This window comes from Penaeus vannamei, chromosome 43, assembly GCF_042767895.1.
Source record: "Penaeus vannamei isolate JL-2024 chromosome 43, ASM4276789v1, whole genome shotgun sequence".
NCBI classification, from domain to species: Eukaryota; Metazoa; Arthropoda; class Malacostraca; order Decapoda; family Penaeidae; genus Penaeus; species Penaeus vannamei.
In genome coordinates, this window is record NC_091591.1 from 8,018,345 (window position 1) to 8,037,150 (window position 18,806).

An 18,806-nucleotide genomic window follows, 5' to 3' on the forward strand; every position below is an offset into this window, starting at 1 on the left:
AAGAGAAAGAGAAAGAGAAAGAGAAAGAGAGAGAGAGAGAGAGAGACAGACAGAGAGAGAGAGAGAAAGAGACAGACAGACAGACAGAGAAAGAGAGAGAGACACAGAGACAGAAAGTGAGACAGAGGTAGAGAAAGAAACAGACGCACACAGAGAGAGAGAAAGAGATAGACAGAACTACAGATAGTAAGCGAGCGAGAGCGGCAGGTGCCAACGGTTCCCTTTGATGATATAATCAAATTACACTCTTTTTTTTTACCATGTTTCTTTTTTTATTATAATGCAATCATTATATCCAGCCACCTGTTGCGGTTTTGCGGTTTTATCGAGCGGCGGCAGACCGGTGTTCCCGATTCTACAGGAAGCCGCAACGGGCAGCTCCATCATGCGATTCCGTGATAGAATCTCGTGTGCTCCAAATTTGCATACTTCCCTGTCGCCGAATTGTGCGAATGGGAGAGAGAGAGAGAGAGTGGGGGGGGGGGGAGAAGAAAGAGGGGGGGGGGGAGGGAGAAGGAGGGAGAGGGAGAGGATGAAAACAATAACAACAACAAAGGTACGAAAAAAAGAGAAGAAACAAATAAAAAGATAAAGAAAAAATGATCGAGATACACACACACACACACACACACACACACACACACACACACACACACACACACACACACACACACACACACACACAGAGAGAGAGAGAGAGAGAGAGAGAGAGAGAGAGAGAGAGAGAGAGAGAGAGAGAGAGAGAGAGAGAGAGAGAGAGAGAGAGAGAAAGAAAGAGAGAGAGAGAGAGAGAGAGAGAGGCAAAAGACAGACAGGCAAACAAAGAATAAATAAACAAACAAATAAGTAAATAGATAAAGAAGAATAAGGAAAAATGGAGAGAGAGAGAGCAGTTGCGGAGATCCGACCCGCGCGTAAATGGAGAACCATAAAATGTTTACATAAATGTCCATTTTCATATATGGATTACGAACCCCGGCGGCCCTCTCCTGCATAAATGTCCGTCGACTGTACAAATTACCCGGGTAGTAACTTTCAACAAGGGATTTACGGAAGAAGGATTTAGTTGGAAGATTTGTTGACAGGGATTCATGCGCCGGATTTATGAGTCGAGACGGGGTTCTTTATTCGGGATTCGGGGTTCGGTTTATGACTCGGGTGGGGTTCTAGATTCGGGATTCGATTTATGATTCGAAAGGGATTCTGGATTCGGGAGTCGGGGTTCGAATGGGGTTCTAGATTCGAGATTCGATTTATGATTCGAAAGGGATTCGGGATTCGGGATCCGGGGTTCGGTTTATGACTCGAAAAGGATTCAAAATTTGGGATTCGGGGGTCGAATGGGGTTCTAGATTTGGGATTCGGGATTCGTAGCAGATTCGAGATTCGTAGCTTGTGAAATAGAATGAAATCCGAGTGTTGTTGAGTGATGAGGTGAAAAATGCCTTTGAGAGTGAAAATGTGTTGGGTATTAATGGGTTAAGTGCTGTTTTTTGAGTAGGTGGACAAAGGAGGAAGATAAAACGTGACGAAAGCGAAGGAAAACAAGACGAAAAAATGAAGGAAGAATATGTATATGTATGAAGAACAGGAGAGTGAATGGGAGTTGACGAAAATTGAGAAAGAACACACAGACGAGTGAATAACATGAGGAGAGGATATGAAGGAGCATGACGAACATGAAGAAAGAACACGCAGATGAATGAAGAACATGAGGAAAGGAAATGAAGGAGCTAACGAACATGAAGAAAGAACACAGATGGATAAAGAACACAAGGAAAGTGAATAAAGGAGCGCTGAGCGAGGCGGTGTCGCTGTCGAATCCATAATGACACCGGAGGCTACAGGAAGTTGGGTGGCAGTCTGCGGTCGGATCAAACTTATTACGATAAAAAGCGTAATTATGTTAATTGCTGACATCTGGCGTCCGTGGCGGAGGCTCGCGTTGCACGTCGTCCGTGGAGCACAGGGAGCGGCCCCTAGCGTGGGTGGGGAGGGGGAGGGGGGTAGCTTGCGTGAATGGGTTGGGGGCGAGTCCTATAGAGGTGGAGGGTGGGGTTGCTCCGAGAGTGAGGTTCGGAGAGGGCATGCAGCTTCCCGGCAGGCGGTGGGTTGAAGCCTCAGCTGCAGGGTGGGCGTGAGAGGGGCACGCCGGTGTAGCGAGGTGGGCGCTGGAGGCCGCCGGCCGGAGCGGGGTGGTCAAGTGAGCTCGCAGCGCCCATCATCACAACAAGCAGCTACTGGTGTTGAGCGCCCCCGCCTCGCGCCCTCGCCCCCGGCCGAGCCCCGCGCCCGCCGCCCTTGGAGCGCCGCGCCATAAGGCTCATTCTCCCGCGGCGAAGGTCGCTGCTACAGGCCGCCCGCTACATTCCCGCGACGCGAAGGGCTGCGCCGTGGACAGGTCGGGGTTATCTACACACGCACCTGTTTGTTACCTGTCGCGCCGACACTTGTCAGCTGCTCCCTTGCACGTTATATCAGCTTCGACACGTGTTCAACAGCGGTGGGGGGAACGGACCCCCTCGTGTATCGCCGAGAAGCGTTACCTTGAGACTCGTTGCAAGTGTTGTGTTACCGAGTTCGTTTGTTTTCGGTCTAAGTGCAACGCCGCCTCAGCGCTCCGTGCGTTCCTCCCGCGCTGCACCTGCGTGGCCGTCCCGAGCCGTCGAGGCCAAGTGTGCTCGCCGCTGTTGCAATTTCGATCGAGCTATTGATTACCGAGGCTCCAGCTCTCACGCCCTAATGCAGCATTGTTAGAGCGGGGGACTCGCCTACATGAGACTCCATGCGCGACTTCTGATGCTGCATATTATGCTTAATGCTTGCGGAGTGTAGGCAGAGATAACCTAACTGCAGATGAGCTCGTTAGGCAGCCTCCTTCCCGGCCTCATATCAAGCCATATATATGCCTGGCGTGTCCCAGGGCAGCGCCCCTGAAATTGCCTTCTTTATTTACTTGATTTTATTTACTCGTTCCTTATCAATCGATCTCCGCGTCTGGCGGAGGCGGGCGGACGGCGGTCCCGCGGCGCCCGGGGACAGCGGCGAGCGCAGGGTCGGTGGCTGCGTGTCTTATGCCGGGGCGCCGCGGCCAGGTTAGGGAGGGCGCTCGGGACCCGCGTGCTCGTAAACGGTGGGTGTGCCCTGCGTAAGTCAGGCCCGGCCACGCCCCCACACGCCCACCCCAGCCCACGCCCGCTACCGTCTTACCGGGCATAATCTTCCAGTACCGATCCTGCCGGTGGGTTACCAAGCGGCGGTAAACCCTGGGGAGGCGGAGTGGCCGAGGTGCTCGCTGCGGGATCCCGGTGCCTTTAACCACCGTATTTGAAGATGATTTTATTATTGGAGATATAACAAGCGTGTATCTTCTCAAAGCTTTTATGTTAACCCGTCATTAGGCAGTCGATAATGAAGGTTAAAAAGATCCTTTCCTACATTACTTATTTGCTGTTATTTAAATCAACGGTGTTTTATATTTTTAGAACAGATTGCCTAACCTTGCTTACGAATTTTCTTTAATGAAGGTTAAATTATTCCCATCCTTTTTAAGTTTATTTAATTATATATTTAATCTCTGCTTTTTTATTTTAGATTGTTTACTTTCGATTCTGAATTTTCCGATTGCCTTCTCAAAGCGAGTTTAGGAGGATGGGCGAGTGGGCGGATGGGTAGGCGAGTGGGCGCCTCGAAGTCTAATTATCCCATCTAAATTACTTCTTGTTCCGGTGATCAGTCATCCGTTAAACGATGGGAAAAGCAGGGGTCGAAAAAGGCGAAAATAAACGGACACTCGATCGGCCATAATAGCGCGGGTAAAAAGTGAAAGAAAACGGGAGCGCGGGAAAGGAGAAGAAAAAAGGACAGTCGACATGCGTGTCAATGAGGACATTCGTGTGCATTACGATTATTTTTTCTGTCGTCTATCGTGAGTCGTCCATGGTATTCGTGACATGATTATGTCAGAAACAAATTCCTCGAATGAAAATGCAGCTGTGAGCCTTGCATATCAGTCGTTGCATTGCATTTCCACCCTTGCTAAGAGATGGCAAATGATCGGTTTTTGCCTGAGTGAGAAAAGAAGGACTAGTATCGTAAACACATCGGGCAAAGGATTTATTATTATTATTGATATTGTTATTATTATTATATATATATTTTTATCATTATTTTTGGCCGGGTTTGCGAGGTTTCCGATAATGAATCAAGGATGGTAAAGTAGGACTAAAATGTGCTTTTTCCTTCGAAGTTTAGGATTTCGAAGTACAAAGAAAATACCAGGTGTGAAGATAAGTTTGTGGTGTTTATTAGTAGTGTTTAACGGCATTTTGAAGACTGTTAATAACTTCAGGATCTTTTGTACGTAATATGATTTATGTGTTTGTTGCTTTGTTCGTTTTTATTTACTGTTGTTGTTGTGTGACATGAGAACATTTATTATAAGCCTCTTTTTGTCACAATAATTTTTATGTATGCATTTACATGTAATCACGAATACTTGTTTTACATAGATGGCATGATTTTTAAGATAATTTTACGGCACATTTTGCATACTGTCACTTTTTTTTGTACTTTATATATCTCATAACATTTTATGATGCATTTTATCACATTCTGTCAGATATTCTACATATCATTTTGCAAATTTTGATATTTGTGTGTAGTTACAATTAAAACTATTTTCCCCCAACTTTTTACGTCTCATGCACTTGTCTCAATGACGCCCTCTCTGCCGCAGGTACATGAAATACCTTTACCCTTATGAGTGCGAGAAGATGAAGCTGTCCAACCCGGCGGAGCTCCAGTGCGCCATCGACGGCAACAGGCGCGAGGGGCGGCGGTCCTCCTACGGCACCTACGGGGACACGGTGCAGCCCCCCCTCCTCCCCCTACAGAACCTACAGTCTCTCCAGAACCTACAGAACCTACAGAACCCCCTCAGTCTAGTACCGCGACCACAGCTCAACGGCAACGGGAACGGAGGTTCTCATCCGCTGGCACCGCAGGACTATCTCTTGGGTGAGTTGGCACTCCGTGGCACTCTGGGGGCCGTAGGCCGTCCTCAGGGATACGCCGCGGCCTCCGTTTGTTTATTTATTCTATTTTGTCTTACTTTTTTTTACCATGTACTTGTTTATCGATAGACTAAGGAAGTCTTGTGTATACACACACACACACACACACACACACACACACACACACACACACACACACACACACACACACACACACACACACACACACACACACACACATATATATATATATATATATATACGACGATTCCAAGAATTCTAAAGGCATGTATCGCGGCCTCCTTGTTTAGCGTTACATCTCCAAGGGGATATTCTACCACGTACTTGCTTATGGAATGCCTCGGGAGGTCTCGCGTGATATGTCTAAGGATTCTCTAACTGAGGGACTGGTCTGTGGGCGTTTGATTTTGATTTTGACGTCTGGAGGCCTTTCCGTTGCTTTTCGTGTTGCCTCGGGCGTACCAGATCCGTCTATGCTGATGTGGTAGATTTATGCTGAACGCGAGACAAACACAACGAAAGGGAGAAGAAGAGGAAGAGACGATGATTATACTCGCTATTGGGCATTGGCGTTTATCTGCCTTTTGTTTTTTCGTTCTGTTTATGTTTGATTTTTTGTTTAGTTTTTGCTCGAGTGAAGTTGTGAATACATGATTGAGTGAATGTTGTGAGTGAGTGTACAAGCGAATGAGGGTATGAAAGAGCGAGGTAAGTGAGTAAATACTGAACATTTGAATGAGAAAGAGAGAGAGAATGTGAATGTGAATGTAACGAGTATATGAATGAGTAAATGCTGTGTGTGTATAAACGAACGAGTGAGAATGTGAATGAGAAAGTGAACCACTGAGAGACTGATTAAGCTAACAAGCGAAGCAAGTGATGAATTGCTTGTAAATGCAGGGGTCTCGGCTCCTGTGAACACGATGATGATGGCATGCAGCGGGAAGCGTCTTCGGCGTCGTCGTCAGGAGAAGGAAGCGACCGTCAGCGCGCGGTTGGAAATGGTTTTCGGAAGGAGCCATATGGCTCACGTTCCGCCTTCAGAGTCGCCGTCAGTAGGTCCTCGGTTCTTACCACGGAGGAAGGTGACGGTGCACGATGATGACTTCCTGAGTGAGACGTCCTTATGGATGTCCCGCGACGGACACTTCCAGAGCGGACGGTCCGTCAGCCGCGCCGGGCTCGTCGTGTATGTATCCTGCGCCAGATCGTGATCACTTTCAACATTTGCATCTGCACGGCCGTGCTCAGCAATATCGCAATTACCCGTTGCTCCGTGATTACGTATGTAAATGATCAGCCGACAAGATGGCGGGCGGCGGGCGGGAGGGGGCGAGGGGCGCCCACACGATGGTCGAGATTGCGGGTCGGGCCGAGGGAACGTGGACCATGCGGGCGGCGGTGGATGCGCCCGCGTTGGGGGCGGGCGTGGGCTGGCTCCCCCGCCCGCGGTGTCAGAGCCACCCACGTTTTCTGTATCAGTGTGAACGCCGGACTTTGTAGCTGTCAACCCACGACGCCGCGCTGGCCCCCACCACCCGCCCCTCGCGTGGCACTCAGCGCTGGGGGCGCGTTTGTTGCGTGTGTGAGGGCTGGCTCGCAGTGCCATCCCGGACGGCTGTGCCTGCGGCCTCGACACGCACTCACGCGACCTGAGTTGCCTGCCACGGCCGTGCTGTGGGGGAAATCTTTTAAAGGCTTATGGACAGTCAGTGCCGGTTTGCTGCCACCTTCAAGGCCGTCCGGGGGTGCCACCGTGGTCGCCTGCAACATGACGAAGAGCAAATGCGCAAATGAATTTCCGTTTGATGGCATCAACGCTGCCACTCACCTGCATCCCAGTCCTCGAGCGCGAACCTGACTTAGATCGTGGTATTCGTTGTCTTCCATTAGCTTCGGTTGGCATCCTTGAACTTGGCAAATTTTCCTTGTCAATGAGAACGAGAAAGCTGATCTAAGATTACCACACGAGCACAAATACGGGGTCAGTGGAAGCCAGTATTACACCTAAGCTGATTACCACACTTCGCAACAAGCCCTCCCCGCAAGCCGCAGGGAAGGGGTCGAAGTTAGTCATGCAGTCTTATGGAAGCTTCATAGCTGCTTCGGGAGATGAAAGAACGGCAGCTTCACCGAGTCCTGTATCTGAGGGTTTCCTTGGGCCGTCTGCGTCGAGAAGCCTCCCGAGGATCTGAAGCTTTGCGGAGTTCAAGGCTTCTTCCCCGCGGAGCCGTGTCCTGAAGGAACGCCGGCATCGTATCCTCACTTCAGAGAGCAAAGCTTCTCAAACAACGAGGCTTCCGTAGTCAGATAACGTTTTTTATTTGCTTTTTACTTCACCAACGCAGCCGCTAGGGACCCGTAGATCCAAGAAACACCGAAGGCACTTGTTAGAACTCGAGCGCACCCGTTCAGACAGCGGGTCTTTTACATCCAGATAACGCTTCTTTTTGCGCTTGACCTCGTTAGCGCATAATACAGAGCCTCTTCAAACCGTAAAACTATAGAGCCGTAGAGCCCCACAGAGCCGTAGAGCCCCAGCAGGCACTCGTTAGAACATAGAGCACCGCCTCATCCCGCACAGGACACACAGCATCAGCGTGTTCGGCGGGACACCATCTGTACGGAGCCGACAGCGATCATGGTGGATGGAGATGGATGGCAAGGTGCCGGTGATTGTACCGTAAATGAGCCTTCATTTCGTGATAGATGAGAGAGCTAGAGCCTGCGATGTTTTTTTCTTTCTTTCTCTCTCTCTCTCGTTTTTTCTTTTTTCTCTCCTCTCGATAATTAAAGATTAACATCGGGCGGGCGTGCGGGCGGTGCTTTGGTGGCGGCGCTGTTCCCGGGGCTGTGCATTGTTCGTGCGCGCGCGGGGTATGTTGGCCGCGGGGGACGCGGGGAAGGACGCGGCAATGAAGAAGGATTGCGGGGAGCAGGAGGAGAGGGGGCGGAGGGGGAGAGGGTGGAGGAACAGGAGGAGGAGGATGGTAATGACGATTCTCACGGGAAGAGCCAGGGATGCGTGCTGACCACCGGCGAGTCAGCAGGCCGGAGGCAGGGCAGCGGCGGCCGCCCATCAGCAGGTCAGCGCAGGTCATGCGCAGGACAGAGAGGCTGCCACACAACAAAATGTTTATTGACTCCATGATCCATCAGCTGACTATATAATGCTCAGGATTTGAATGCAAATTGACGTTTACGACTGACAATGGGCATTCCGGCCGCCATAAAACTGTTGCCGTATTTATGAGGCGAAGGAGGCGGCGGCGCCGACGTGTCAGCCCTCGCGGCGCGCCCCGCTAGCGCCCCTCGCGCCGCCCGCCGGCGCTGCCACCGCGACCGCCCGCGCCGCCCACGCTTCTGTCGGACGGTAGGTAGCGCGGGCGGGGCAAGTGTGCAGCAGGAGCGGCCTTGGCGCGAGCTGTGGCGGGTTGCAACGGCGTAGCGGGTTCCCGCCGTCGCTTGTCGCGGTCGCCGCGCGAGTCCAAACTTGGAATTATTACAAATTTAAATGTGTTTATCCGCGGGTTTTTGCGCGCCGGACGGAGGACCGCGGACGGCGTCATTCCTGTTAATGGGCGGCGAGGCGGTGCCTTACTGGCGGGCCGGCGCGCGCGCTCGCCCGTGGGCGTCCTCGGGCTCAGCGGATCATAAATATGCAGCAGAAGGGTGGCTGCGAGGCGCCGGGGCCTCCGCGCGATGGACATTAAGCGTTTCGTATTAATTAGGCTTGACTGAAGTTCACTGCTTTCTCGAGGCGTCTTTCGCGAGGCTCGCGGGCGTCGCGTGAGCCAGGGCAGTGGGCGGGTCGCCTTCGCAGGGGAGGGCGCGGCGCGGGCGCAGGCGGTGCCGTCGTGACGGGCGGCGAGCGATAAGGCCGCGTGCAAGGGCGCTGCGGCAATCCGAGGCGCTGCCGCCTCCGCCTCCAGGACCAGACGGTAGTTAGAAGGGGGCGGGGCGGGGCGGGAGGGCGGGGGGTGTGGGCGTCGTAAAAATGCATGTGAATTTATGACGAGCCATCAAATATCGGCTGTAAATTCCATCGCCGGAACGAGCGTGATATCGCGGGCTGGATCAGGCCCGCGGCGCCGCGCTAACGATTTATTTTACCGACCTTCTGCAGCCTTTATGGTCCGCCTCGGCCGGCCCGGACCCGAGTCTCCGTGCTTTATGTGGTTTATATGCGTTTTATACACTTTGCGCCGGCTTCGTATTAGGCTTTTACCGGCTTTAAGTGTCCGGCCTCCCCCTCCCCCTAGCCTCATCCCCTCCCCTCCCCCCTGGACCGCAAAACCAAGAATCCCCTCCCCCATCCCCCACCCCCCATATCACCTCTTCCAGACCGGATTCTTGGCTGCGTGATTGGCTAGTCTGCCGTGAGCGCCAGAAAAAAATGTTCCAAAAATGTTCCCACCCATTGGAGGTCTCCCCCCCCCTCCCACCCCCATCCCCTTCCCCTTCCTCATCTCCTTTCTGCCCACCCCTTTCCCCCTTTCCTTCTCCCATTCCCCTTTCCACCCCCATCCCCCCGCCCATCAGATCCTCACGCCCGCTGGAGGATGAGGGAGGGGGAGGAGAGGGGAAGGTGCCATAGCCTCGACTGTAGCTTGTTACCGGAGGTGGTAAAAGTGATGCGGGGCTTGGGAGGGAGGGAGGGAGAGAGGGGGGGGGAAGGGAGAGAGGCAGAGGGGGGGAAGGGAGGAAGAGACAGGGGGGGGGAGGGAGGGAGAGAGAGGGGGAGGGAGGGAATGAGAGGGGGAAGGAGGGTTGAGAGAGAGAGAGGGAGCGAGAACGGGAACGGATACGAGTATGAGAGCGAAAGAAAACGAGAACAAGAGAGTGCGAGAACGAGAGCGAGAGAGCCAGACAGAGCAATTGCGAGAGAAAGAAAGAAAGAAGGAAAGAAATAGCGACCGACCCCGCCCCCCCACACACACAATCAGCCTCCAGTTTCCCAAGAAGGGATCCCTCGGCTTCGAGAGAATAAACCCTTCGACTTTCATCAAAAATTAGTCTCCTTTCCTTGACAGCCTTTTGCTCTTCATTGCTCGACGCCAACGACGCCTAATTTCTCCTGCATGTTTAGCGTCACTCTCACCTCTCACCCTCAGAGACACCATCCTGCATTTTTTTCCTTTCTTTTTTGTCATTCACAAAGGGAAGGGTTCATTTTGTCGAGTGTTGTGTGGGGTTAAGGGGGTTCAGGAGAGAGAAATTATTCTGTGTTAGGTGTCGTTGCTTAATGTATTGTCTTACAGCATGTGGTTCTTTTTGTTATTAAATATAATGCCTTATTGTTACCTATTGTCTTGTTATTAGCATAGATATTGTCTTATTGTCGAGTATTGTCTCGTTATCAAACGTATTGCGTTGTTAAAGCATATTATCTTATTGGTGACGTATTCCATCACTATTTGCAGTTACGATTTCAAAATTGTTTCTTGAAATGATGCTGGAAGGGAACTTCTGTCAGATAAGGTGTTGAAATTTATATCTTCACAAAGAAGGTAGCAGTGGACGAAGAGGGAGAGGAAGAGGTGGAGGAGGAGAAGGAAGAGGAGGAGGAGGAGGAGAAGAAAGAGGAGGAGGAGAAGGGAGAGGAAGAGGAGAAAGGAGAGGAAGAAAGAGCAAGAAGAGAAAGACAATGAAAAGGAGGTAGAGGATAAGAACGAAGAAGTAGAGGGAGATCAGCAAATGAGGAAGAGACGGAGGGAGGGAGGGAGGGAGGAAGGGAGGAAGGATGCGAGCGGCCAGAAGTCGTCATCAGTATCGTGCGGCCGAGGGCGTGTGGCGGCTGGGATGGTGGGCGCGCCGGGGGGTGATTACCACGCAGTGAGGGGCCCTTCCCCACCCCCCCTAATACCCCCAACCCCAGCTCCTCAATCCTCGACGCTCTCCTCACTGCAGCGCCTCTCTGACTGATCCTCCGCCTGCCTGTGTCACTGCCTCGGTCGCTGAGCTGGTCGTGGGACGCAAGCACAAAGGGGGAGGGGAAGGGGAACAGGAGGGGGACAAGGGGAGGGGAGACGGGAGGACGGGGGAGTGGAAGGGAAGAGGAGGGGGACCCGGGAGAGGGGAAGCGGTGGGGTATTGCTGGAGTAAGAGGAAGAACGTGATGTCAAAGAAGAAGCATAAAGGGAGAGCGAGGGCGATGCGAAGTGGGAAGAAGGCAGGAGGAGGTGGGAAAGAGGTGGTGGGGGGTGGAGGAGATGGGCAGTGGGGGTAGGGTAGGTGGGCAGAAGAGCAGGAGGTGGGGGTTGGAGAGGGCGGGCAGGGGGGGAGGGCCGGGTACGTGGTCCAGTGCGCCGGGGGCTCGCCATTAGTTTACCTTAGTCTCGTCACTTGTTAATTGGATCTCGACCCCGCGTGAATAATTATTTTGCATTTGCATATTGGAAGACTGGCTGCGGCGGCCGTCGTCTCTCCCTGGGCGCTCGCTGCTTGTATTTCTGGAGTCCCTTTCCTTGTCCTGCGGCGTCCCTGGTGTCTCGGTGTCCTGCTGTCCTTCTGCGGTGTCCCTCGACGCCCCTGCCCGCGCCGCGCCCGTTCGGAAGGGCGGCCGCCGCGGCTCGCAGAGGAGGCGGGGCGGCACCGGCGCGGGGCTGGATGACGAGAACAAGTGAGGGCGCAGTTAAGGGAGACGACATTCATGGATGAGCTCAAGACGGATAGAAATGATCAGCGGAAAATGGATATCAGAGATAAGGCAAGACGGATGGGGCGCCCCGAGCACCTCCGACCTGATAGCAACTCGCGGACGGCCGCGGCGAGGGCGCCCCTTCCCGACCCTGCTTGCCGGCTGCGCGCTGCCTTATGCGATCAGTAATTAATGGCGAGATTCCTTAGCGACGGCGGAGGAGCACTTTATTGTCACGCGCGTTCTTGTACGGGTCCGGATTTGTTCTTCGACTGGGCCTTGTTCTCCAGCCCGTCGGGCGGCGGGAGGGGGACCCGGGGCCGCGCTAAGCCCCGAGAGAGGCTCGCCCGATCTCCCCTGAGAAACAAGCCGAAAGAACCCTTAAAAAGGCGCCCGAGACAGGCCGATACAAAACCGCCTAATTCCCATTATAAACGATATGATAATGAGCCTTTTGTGCGTGTCTCCTTAGAATAATGGCGACCGCGTAAATGCCGTATGTGTAGATTTTCCAGCGATTTTTCAACCTGTCATGGCGACGCATCGATTCCCCGCGATCAGCACCTTCCCAGGACTCTAAATTACATTACTGTCAATTTAAATCATTAAAAAATCTGATAAATGCTATAAATTCTCATACTTCAAAATTACGGGCACTTGCTCCCAGCTCGCTCTCGCCGATCCCCCGCCTCTCGCAGGTGCTAATTGACGCGCTCTCTCGCGGGCCATGGCCATGTTTACGGCCTCCAGCTGCTTCTCGTGAGTGATGTGACGCGGCCATCGTCTCGGGGCCATTGACGAGCACAACGCCGGCTTAATCTCCGCCCGGGAAGGACGCCCATCACGTCCGCAGATCTGAGGAGCGCTAGCGGGAAGGGAGGGCGCAGGGCGTCTTGCGGGGCCGAGGAGAGCGAGGGGTGGGCGTGGGCGGTCCTGAGATGAAGTGGTCAGCGACGGGGCTTGACGAGGGCGTGCAGCGTCCTGTAGAGGTTGCTAAACCGGGGTGGCGTCCGTGATGGATGGGCGTTATCGAGAGGATCATCCGCCAAGCGAGGCTCACGTGCCGCAGACGCCGCCCGCCGTGAGGGTCTCGAGCGCCGCCAGATATCATAACAAACGGCGCATTGTGGGTTTAATCCGACGCGGCCGCGCCAGGACGCGCCGGGCGATGAGCTCGGGGGCGTCGACGGCGGGCGGTTTGTTCCCTCGGATGGGGCTGAGATCACTTTCTGCGGAGCGTTGAAGTCTCGGACGAAACTAGGACCGTGTGTGGAGCTCCATCAGCTGCTGACGCCCGACGTCGATCTTAACAAGTAACGAAGCGAAAGCCACGAAACAGCCAGACAGCATCGCCAGCGCAGCGACACGGCTTCTCATTCTGAAAGAAGATACATGATTGCCATCATTTGCCAAGGAGACAGGCAGCGTCTCCCAGAGGGCGGGAGAGCGTCCCGGCGCAGCCTGGGAGTGCGGGTCAGGGCAGGTCGAGGTGCCTATTTACATATCTATTTGGACAAGATTAATGGCAGCTCTGCGCTTTCCTTTGTCACTGAGCTTGGCCGATTCCCACAAAGCTTCGCCCCGGCGCGCGGCCCTCTCGCGCTGTGACACCGCGCCGACGCCTCCGTCGCGTCGCGCCTGACGTCGGCCGCGGGACCGACGGCGACCGACTCGCCGCCCACGCCGCCCGTGCACCGCGCGCGGACGGGCGGCCTCCCGCAAGCGAGGCTGCGGCGCGCAGCTTATCTGCATTTTCCAATTAATCACTGCGTCAGGCATTAAAGACGATTCCCGAGGGCGTCGAGGGGCGCCGGCGCCTGACTTGGGCCCTTATGGCCGGGCGCCGCAAGGGCGGAGATGGCGCGGCCCGCGGGAGGGCTGGCGGGATTTGATAATTACCTCCTCGGATTGTGACGCGGAGCCCGGCGCTGATGATGGAGCTTTTGTGGGGATGATAATGTGAGCGGTTAATATGGCGCCGCGCCTCCTCCTCCTCCTCCTTTCGCTGCCTCCACCTGGGCCACGAAGGACCTGCCTGCCCTCGCCAGGCCTGACAAATGGTGGCCTTTAGAGTGCCACGACTTCGCGCCACTACGAAAACATCGACCAGAAGGAACTCGGGTGTTGCGGCTGCGAAGGGTTCGGCGGCAACGAGGGTTTCAATTTGAATTAGTATTTTACGAATGCGGGGGACACAAGACGCTCGCCCACGTATCTACGGTATTCGTAGAAATATCACTAAGACTTTGTGTTCTCTTTGTATTTCATTTCTTAATCTTTAGCAAATTAGTGGATGGTTGTAGGTAATTACTTTTCGTGACTAACAGAAGCAAAACTAACGGGTTTCATTTCTTCATTCCACACAGGTCGCGGAGGCTCTCCCCCGGGGTCGCAGGAGGCGCTGCTGGAGGCGACGCGACTCACCATGTGGAAGCTGTACAACCAGGGCCTCGGCGGAGGCTTCCAGCACGAGGAGGACGGGCCCAAGCTGCCCCCGCCCCCCCACCCCCTGGCGGGCATCCCCTTCCCGCCGCAGAAGGAGGCGCTCAACCTCGACGTCAAGGAAGACGTAAGTACCGGAGCTGACCCTCGAACCTCTCTCGTTTCCTGAAAATAGATGAGTATTGCATTGCCTAAACACACAAGAAGGTGGCTCATCCTACCTTGAGACCTGATTACCTAATGCCTAAGATTGACGCTCGCTTTGCCCCCCTTTAAATGCCCCGAACCCGTTGCTCTGTCGTAGGATGTGCCGCCCCTTCTTGATAACCGAGGATATCAGGCCTTCTGCTTGCAGCGGCCGGGGCGCGTCAAGGAGAGCGACCAGCGCGCCGACCTCAGGAACGACCTCCGCAACGACCTCCGTAACGACCTGCGCAACGACATCCGCAGCCGCCTAGAAGAGGGGTCGTTGCCCCCCGCGCCCAAACGCCAGGCCCAGCAGGACGAGCCCCACGACCACCGCCTCCCTCCCCCCACCACCCCCGGGCCCCCAGGCCAGTCGGCCGCCAACATCAAGATCACTTCCAGGGGTGAGTCTCCAGGTACAGAAGCCCCGCCTGCGTCTCGATGCGCGTTCGCTCGTTCTCTTCTCTCCTTCTCGCCCTTCCTCCTTTCTTTTACTCCTCTCCTTCCCTCCCTCCCTTCTCCTCTCCTTCCCTTCCTCCCTTCTTGTCTCCTTCCCTCCCTCCCTTCTCTCCATCCATCCCTCCCTCCCTTCTTCTCTCCATCCATCCCTCCCTCCCTTCTTCTCTCCATCCATCCCTCCCTCCCTTCTTCTCTCCATCCCTCCCTCCCTCCCTTCTTCTCTCCATCCATCCCTCCCTCCCTTCCTTCTCTCCCTCCCTCCTTACCTTCTCTCACTCCCCCCCCCCCCTTCTCTATTTCTCATCTGTTCTCTTCCTTCCTCCTTTCCTCTTTCCTTCACCTCTCCGTTTTATTCTCCCTTCCTCCCTTCCCCCTCCATCTGTCTCTCTATCAACTTTTATTTCCCCTTCATATCTTTCTGTGTCTCTCTCTTTCCCTCCCTTCTCCCTCTCAGTTTCTCTTCCTTTCATGGTCTCTTTCTCCCACTCACCCCCCCCTCTCCCCTTCTTCTTTTAACTCTTCCTCTCCTACCCCCTCCCACTCCCAACCTCCTCCTCCCCCTCTCCCTTTTCCTCCCTCTTATCCCTTTTTCTTTTCTCATCTTGTCTTCTCTAATCTCGATTTCTCCTCTCATCCCTCTTATCTGTTATTGTATCTTAGTTTTCTTTCTTATTTTGGATATTTATTTCTTATAATTGCTACATCTAACAGTAATGATTCGTTATCTCTTCGTTATGAATAAGCAGTTGTATTTATTTTTCTGTTCACTGTTCATATGAAAAGACGTTCAGTCATTGTTATTAATGGAACCTGTTGAGAACATCAGCATATTGTGTGTGATTGCAATTTTCCTCCATTAATTTGCCGTTTCCGTTGCAGGCGACGGCCGGAGCCAGGACCAGAGCTTAGTTGTGAGCATGGAAATCAACGGCATTCTATACCAGGGGGTTTTGTTTGCTCAGGCGCCCAGGGCCCGTTTCAGCTAAGGCGGCGCCCCCTGCCGACCACCTGGTAAACATCCTCCTCCCGAGGGCTGAGGCTGGCGCAGGGCCCGCCCCCTACCCCCTGCCAGATAGTCTTGGTCTGGGGGCTGCGGGCGGTACAGAAGTAGTCGTTGCTGGAGATGTCCCGGCCCGCAAAGTCACGGGACGTCGAGGCGCCTCGGACTTCGACGGCGCTCCAGCCACGCGACGAGACTTCCGCCAACTTCAGTCTTCTGTTCCCCCAAGGACCGAGTCTCCCGGACTCGAGCGTGCCACGGGGGAAATACCATGTAATAAAGTCATTGTAGTGCTTAATGAAACTTGGCGAAACCCTGAATCAGGGTCACTTGTATTTATTTGTGTAATTATTACGATGTTGTGTGATGATACTTGTACAGTATTGTTCCGTGAGAGCAAGTGACGTATTCCTGTTTCTCTCCTGTTGTTGTCGGGTCAGTTTATGCTAAGACAACCGTGCGGTGATCTCATGAACCTAATACTCAAGTCGGGGGGTTCTGATGCTTCCTGCTGCGGGAGCCTCGGCGGAAGCGGCCCGGAAAGGCTCCAGAAGAGCGCGCTGACGTCTCCTCGTCAGCGTGGCGTTCCGTGAAGCACCGTAGAGGGCTGCAGCGTCCCCGCCTGTGGTTGCGAGAAGCCGTGGTGATCCCAACAGATGCTGCCAAAGACTGTAGTATCCTCCAGACGCTGCCAGCGCCGCGGCGTCCTTCCTAGACTGCGGGAGACCACGCCGCCAACTGCAGGAGGCGCGGGATGGCAGGACCCGTCTCCATTCCGGTGGACGAGAAGATACAAGCCACAGGTGTTTGTTCACTGGATGACACAAGCACACTGCCATGAACTGCCATGAACACCGTGCGGCGGATCGGAGGCCACGCCGTCAGAACCGCCCCGCCCACTTTATACATATATATATATATATAAACACATATAGAATCACTTGCCGCTCCCGACCGAACGCCATTCTCCAGGCTAGCCAGTCGGTCGGCCACGGAAAATAAAAATAAAAAAGCCACCGTAGCGCCAGGTGTGGCCGATCCTGTTAATTTGTTGATTGTTTCTGTTTGCAATGTTTTGGTTGAACGCTGTTGACTTGTGCGTTTTACGAAGTGTTGAGACCGAGCGAAGGCCGAGCGGGTGAGCACGGGCGCCTAGGCCGACGGCTCGGCCGGCGGTAGGGGGACGCCCCCGCCGGCCGGCATTGTGGTGACTCGCGTGCGACGATGACTTCAGACTACGTTAGAAATGTTGATGTTGTGAGACAGACCAAGAAGAGACCACATGTCAAGTCCTGAAAGCCTTGATAACAGAGTGCAATATCCTGTTGTTACGATGTGAAAGATCTCAAAATTGGAAAAAAATTCTTTCGAATATTCTTCGTACCTGAATTGTTTTGACTAAAAAAATTCCAGGTTATGATTTTTGTGTCTCCTATTACCATATACAAATTAGCTGACAATTAGTCAATTGTCTCCCAACCTTCTACATTAATCAGTAGCATTTTTGTAATGCCTTACATTTTTTTATTAGACTTATTTTTGCTAGGAGGAATATTTACTGTTAGTTAGTCATTGGTTAGGTTAGGTTGGTGTGCATGGTGACGTGGTGGTGCATGTGGCGAGCGCGCGCGCCCGCACGGCCTCCGCCCCGCGCCCGCGCGACGTGTGCCAAAGCAGGGCGGCGGCGAGGCGGCGGCCGCGCGGGCGCGCGTGCGTCTAGCAGTTAACTCAGGGATCCTCCTCCAGCGATCGCGCGCCGCGGCTCCAGGCGCTGCGCTTGCGGCTGCTGCGGCGACCCGTCAGAACGCTGGGCCGCGGGCGGGGTCGCAAGTGTGCGTGTCTGCGTGTGAGCGTGAGTGCGGGCGGCGCCGCCAGCGAGGGGCGGGCAGGGCGAGGCGGGCGGCGTGGGCGCGCGAGGACGAGCGCTCCCGAGCCGCCCTGCGAGGCACGGCCGCGCCCCTGCGCTTGCCCGGCGCCCTGAGGCAGCGGGGGTCCGCTGGCCGGCCCTGAGTGTAGCCAGGGGGTCCCCGCCCCTCCCCCTTCCTCCTCCGTGAACTCTCTCCCTGTGCCACGCGGGTCAGCGTGTTCCGACCTATTATCTTATTGCTACCATTACGATGTTAATGTTAAGGTTATGTTGTAAATGACTTGTCATGTACAGAATGTACAGCTCTCCAGTGTTCTTCCCAGACCACCGGGGGAGCCGCGCGCCCCCAGCATGGATAACAGATAAGCTTATAGGTAGAGCGGCAGTTACTTAAAAATGAAACAGTAACAATAAAGTGTTAGTAGTGACTTTTATTTCTTATTTTCCCTCCCAAGGCCATGGCTTTTATTTCTGCCCTTCCCTCCAGCGATCACGAAGGAGGCACTCCACAGTAAGCCCAGCAAAGTCCTCCTGCAAACACCAAACTATAAATCCGGGATTCAGGAAACCAGCCACAGAAATCCGGGTTCTGGAACATACACGACACATAACAGAAAAAAAGCCTGGAATCCCTAAGAAATATCAAAAGTCCCTTTAAATATGAGAAAATAAGTGTGATGAATTGAATGAACAAATCAAGGAATCTAATTAGAAAAAATAAAGGAAGGACAGATACCTCTCCGATAAACATACCAATAAAATTAGGCATAAAGCCGGGAATCGATAGACGAAATTAATAATCTATTTAGGGGATATCCAAAAATCCGGAATAGTAAAAAAAATGCCTAAAATCAGGATATAGCAAGAAACAAATAAATAAATAAAATTAGTAAATAGATAAAACAATTGGAAAAATCCTATTTTGAAGAAAATTGAGAGAAAACCATTAAAAAATAAGGGTTGTAGAAATCCACAAAAGGCGGAAATCGGAAGAACAAGCTAAAACTCCGTTATTGGTAGAAGAAATACCCCTAAAAGCCAAAGCTACGAAAAGTACATGCCCAAAAGATTCATTTATTAATAGCTCAAAATATGTATGTATGACAATGAGTATGAGAGTGATGATAAAAATAAAGATAATGATAATACCATTGTCATTAAATACCGTTATTAGAT

General features: G+C 53.3%; 1 protein-coding gene across 6 annotated transcripts in view; it reads left to right on the forward strand.

The window, feature by feature from the left end:
- Window positions 1-18,058, forward strand: part of LOC113812850 (AT-rich interactive domain-containing protein 3C) — a 210,754-nt gene extending 192,696 nt beyond the window's left edge. For 3 of the 6 annotated variants that reach the window (XM_070118843.1, XM_070118846.1, XM_070118842.1), the window contains 4 exons: window positions 4,739-5,019; window positions 14,043-14,245; window positions 14,423-14,720; window positions 15,643-18,058. In XM_070118843.1, the coding sequence (XP_069974944.1) occupies window positions 4,739-5,019; window positions 14,043-14,245; window positions 14,423-14,720; window positions 15,643-15,749 (889 nt within the window). In that variant the 3' untranslated portion in view covers window positions 15,750-18,058. The remainder of the gene's footprint in view (window positions 1-4,738; window positions 5,020-14,042; window positions 14,246-14,422; window positions 14,721-15,642) is intronic. The other 3 variants (XM_070118845.1, XM_070118847.1, XM_070118844.1) reach the window with 3 other exon arrangements.
- The last annotated feature ends 748 nt before the right edge of the window (window positions 18,059-18,806 follow it).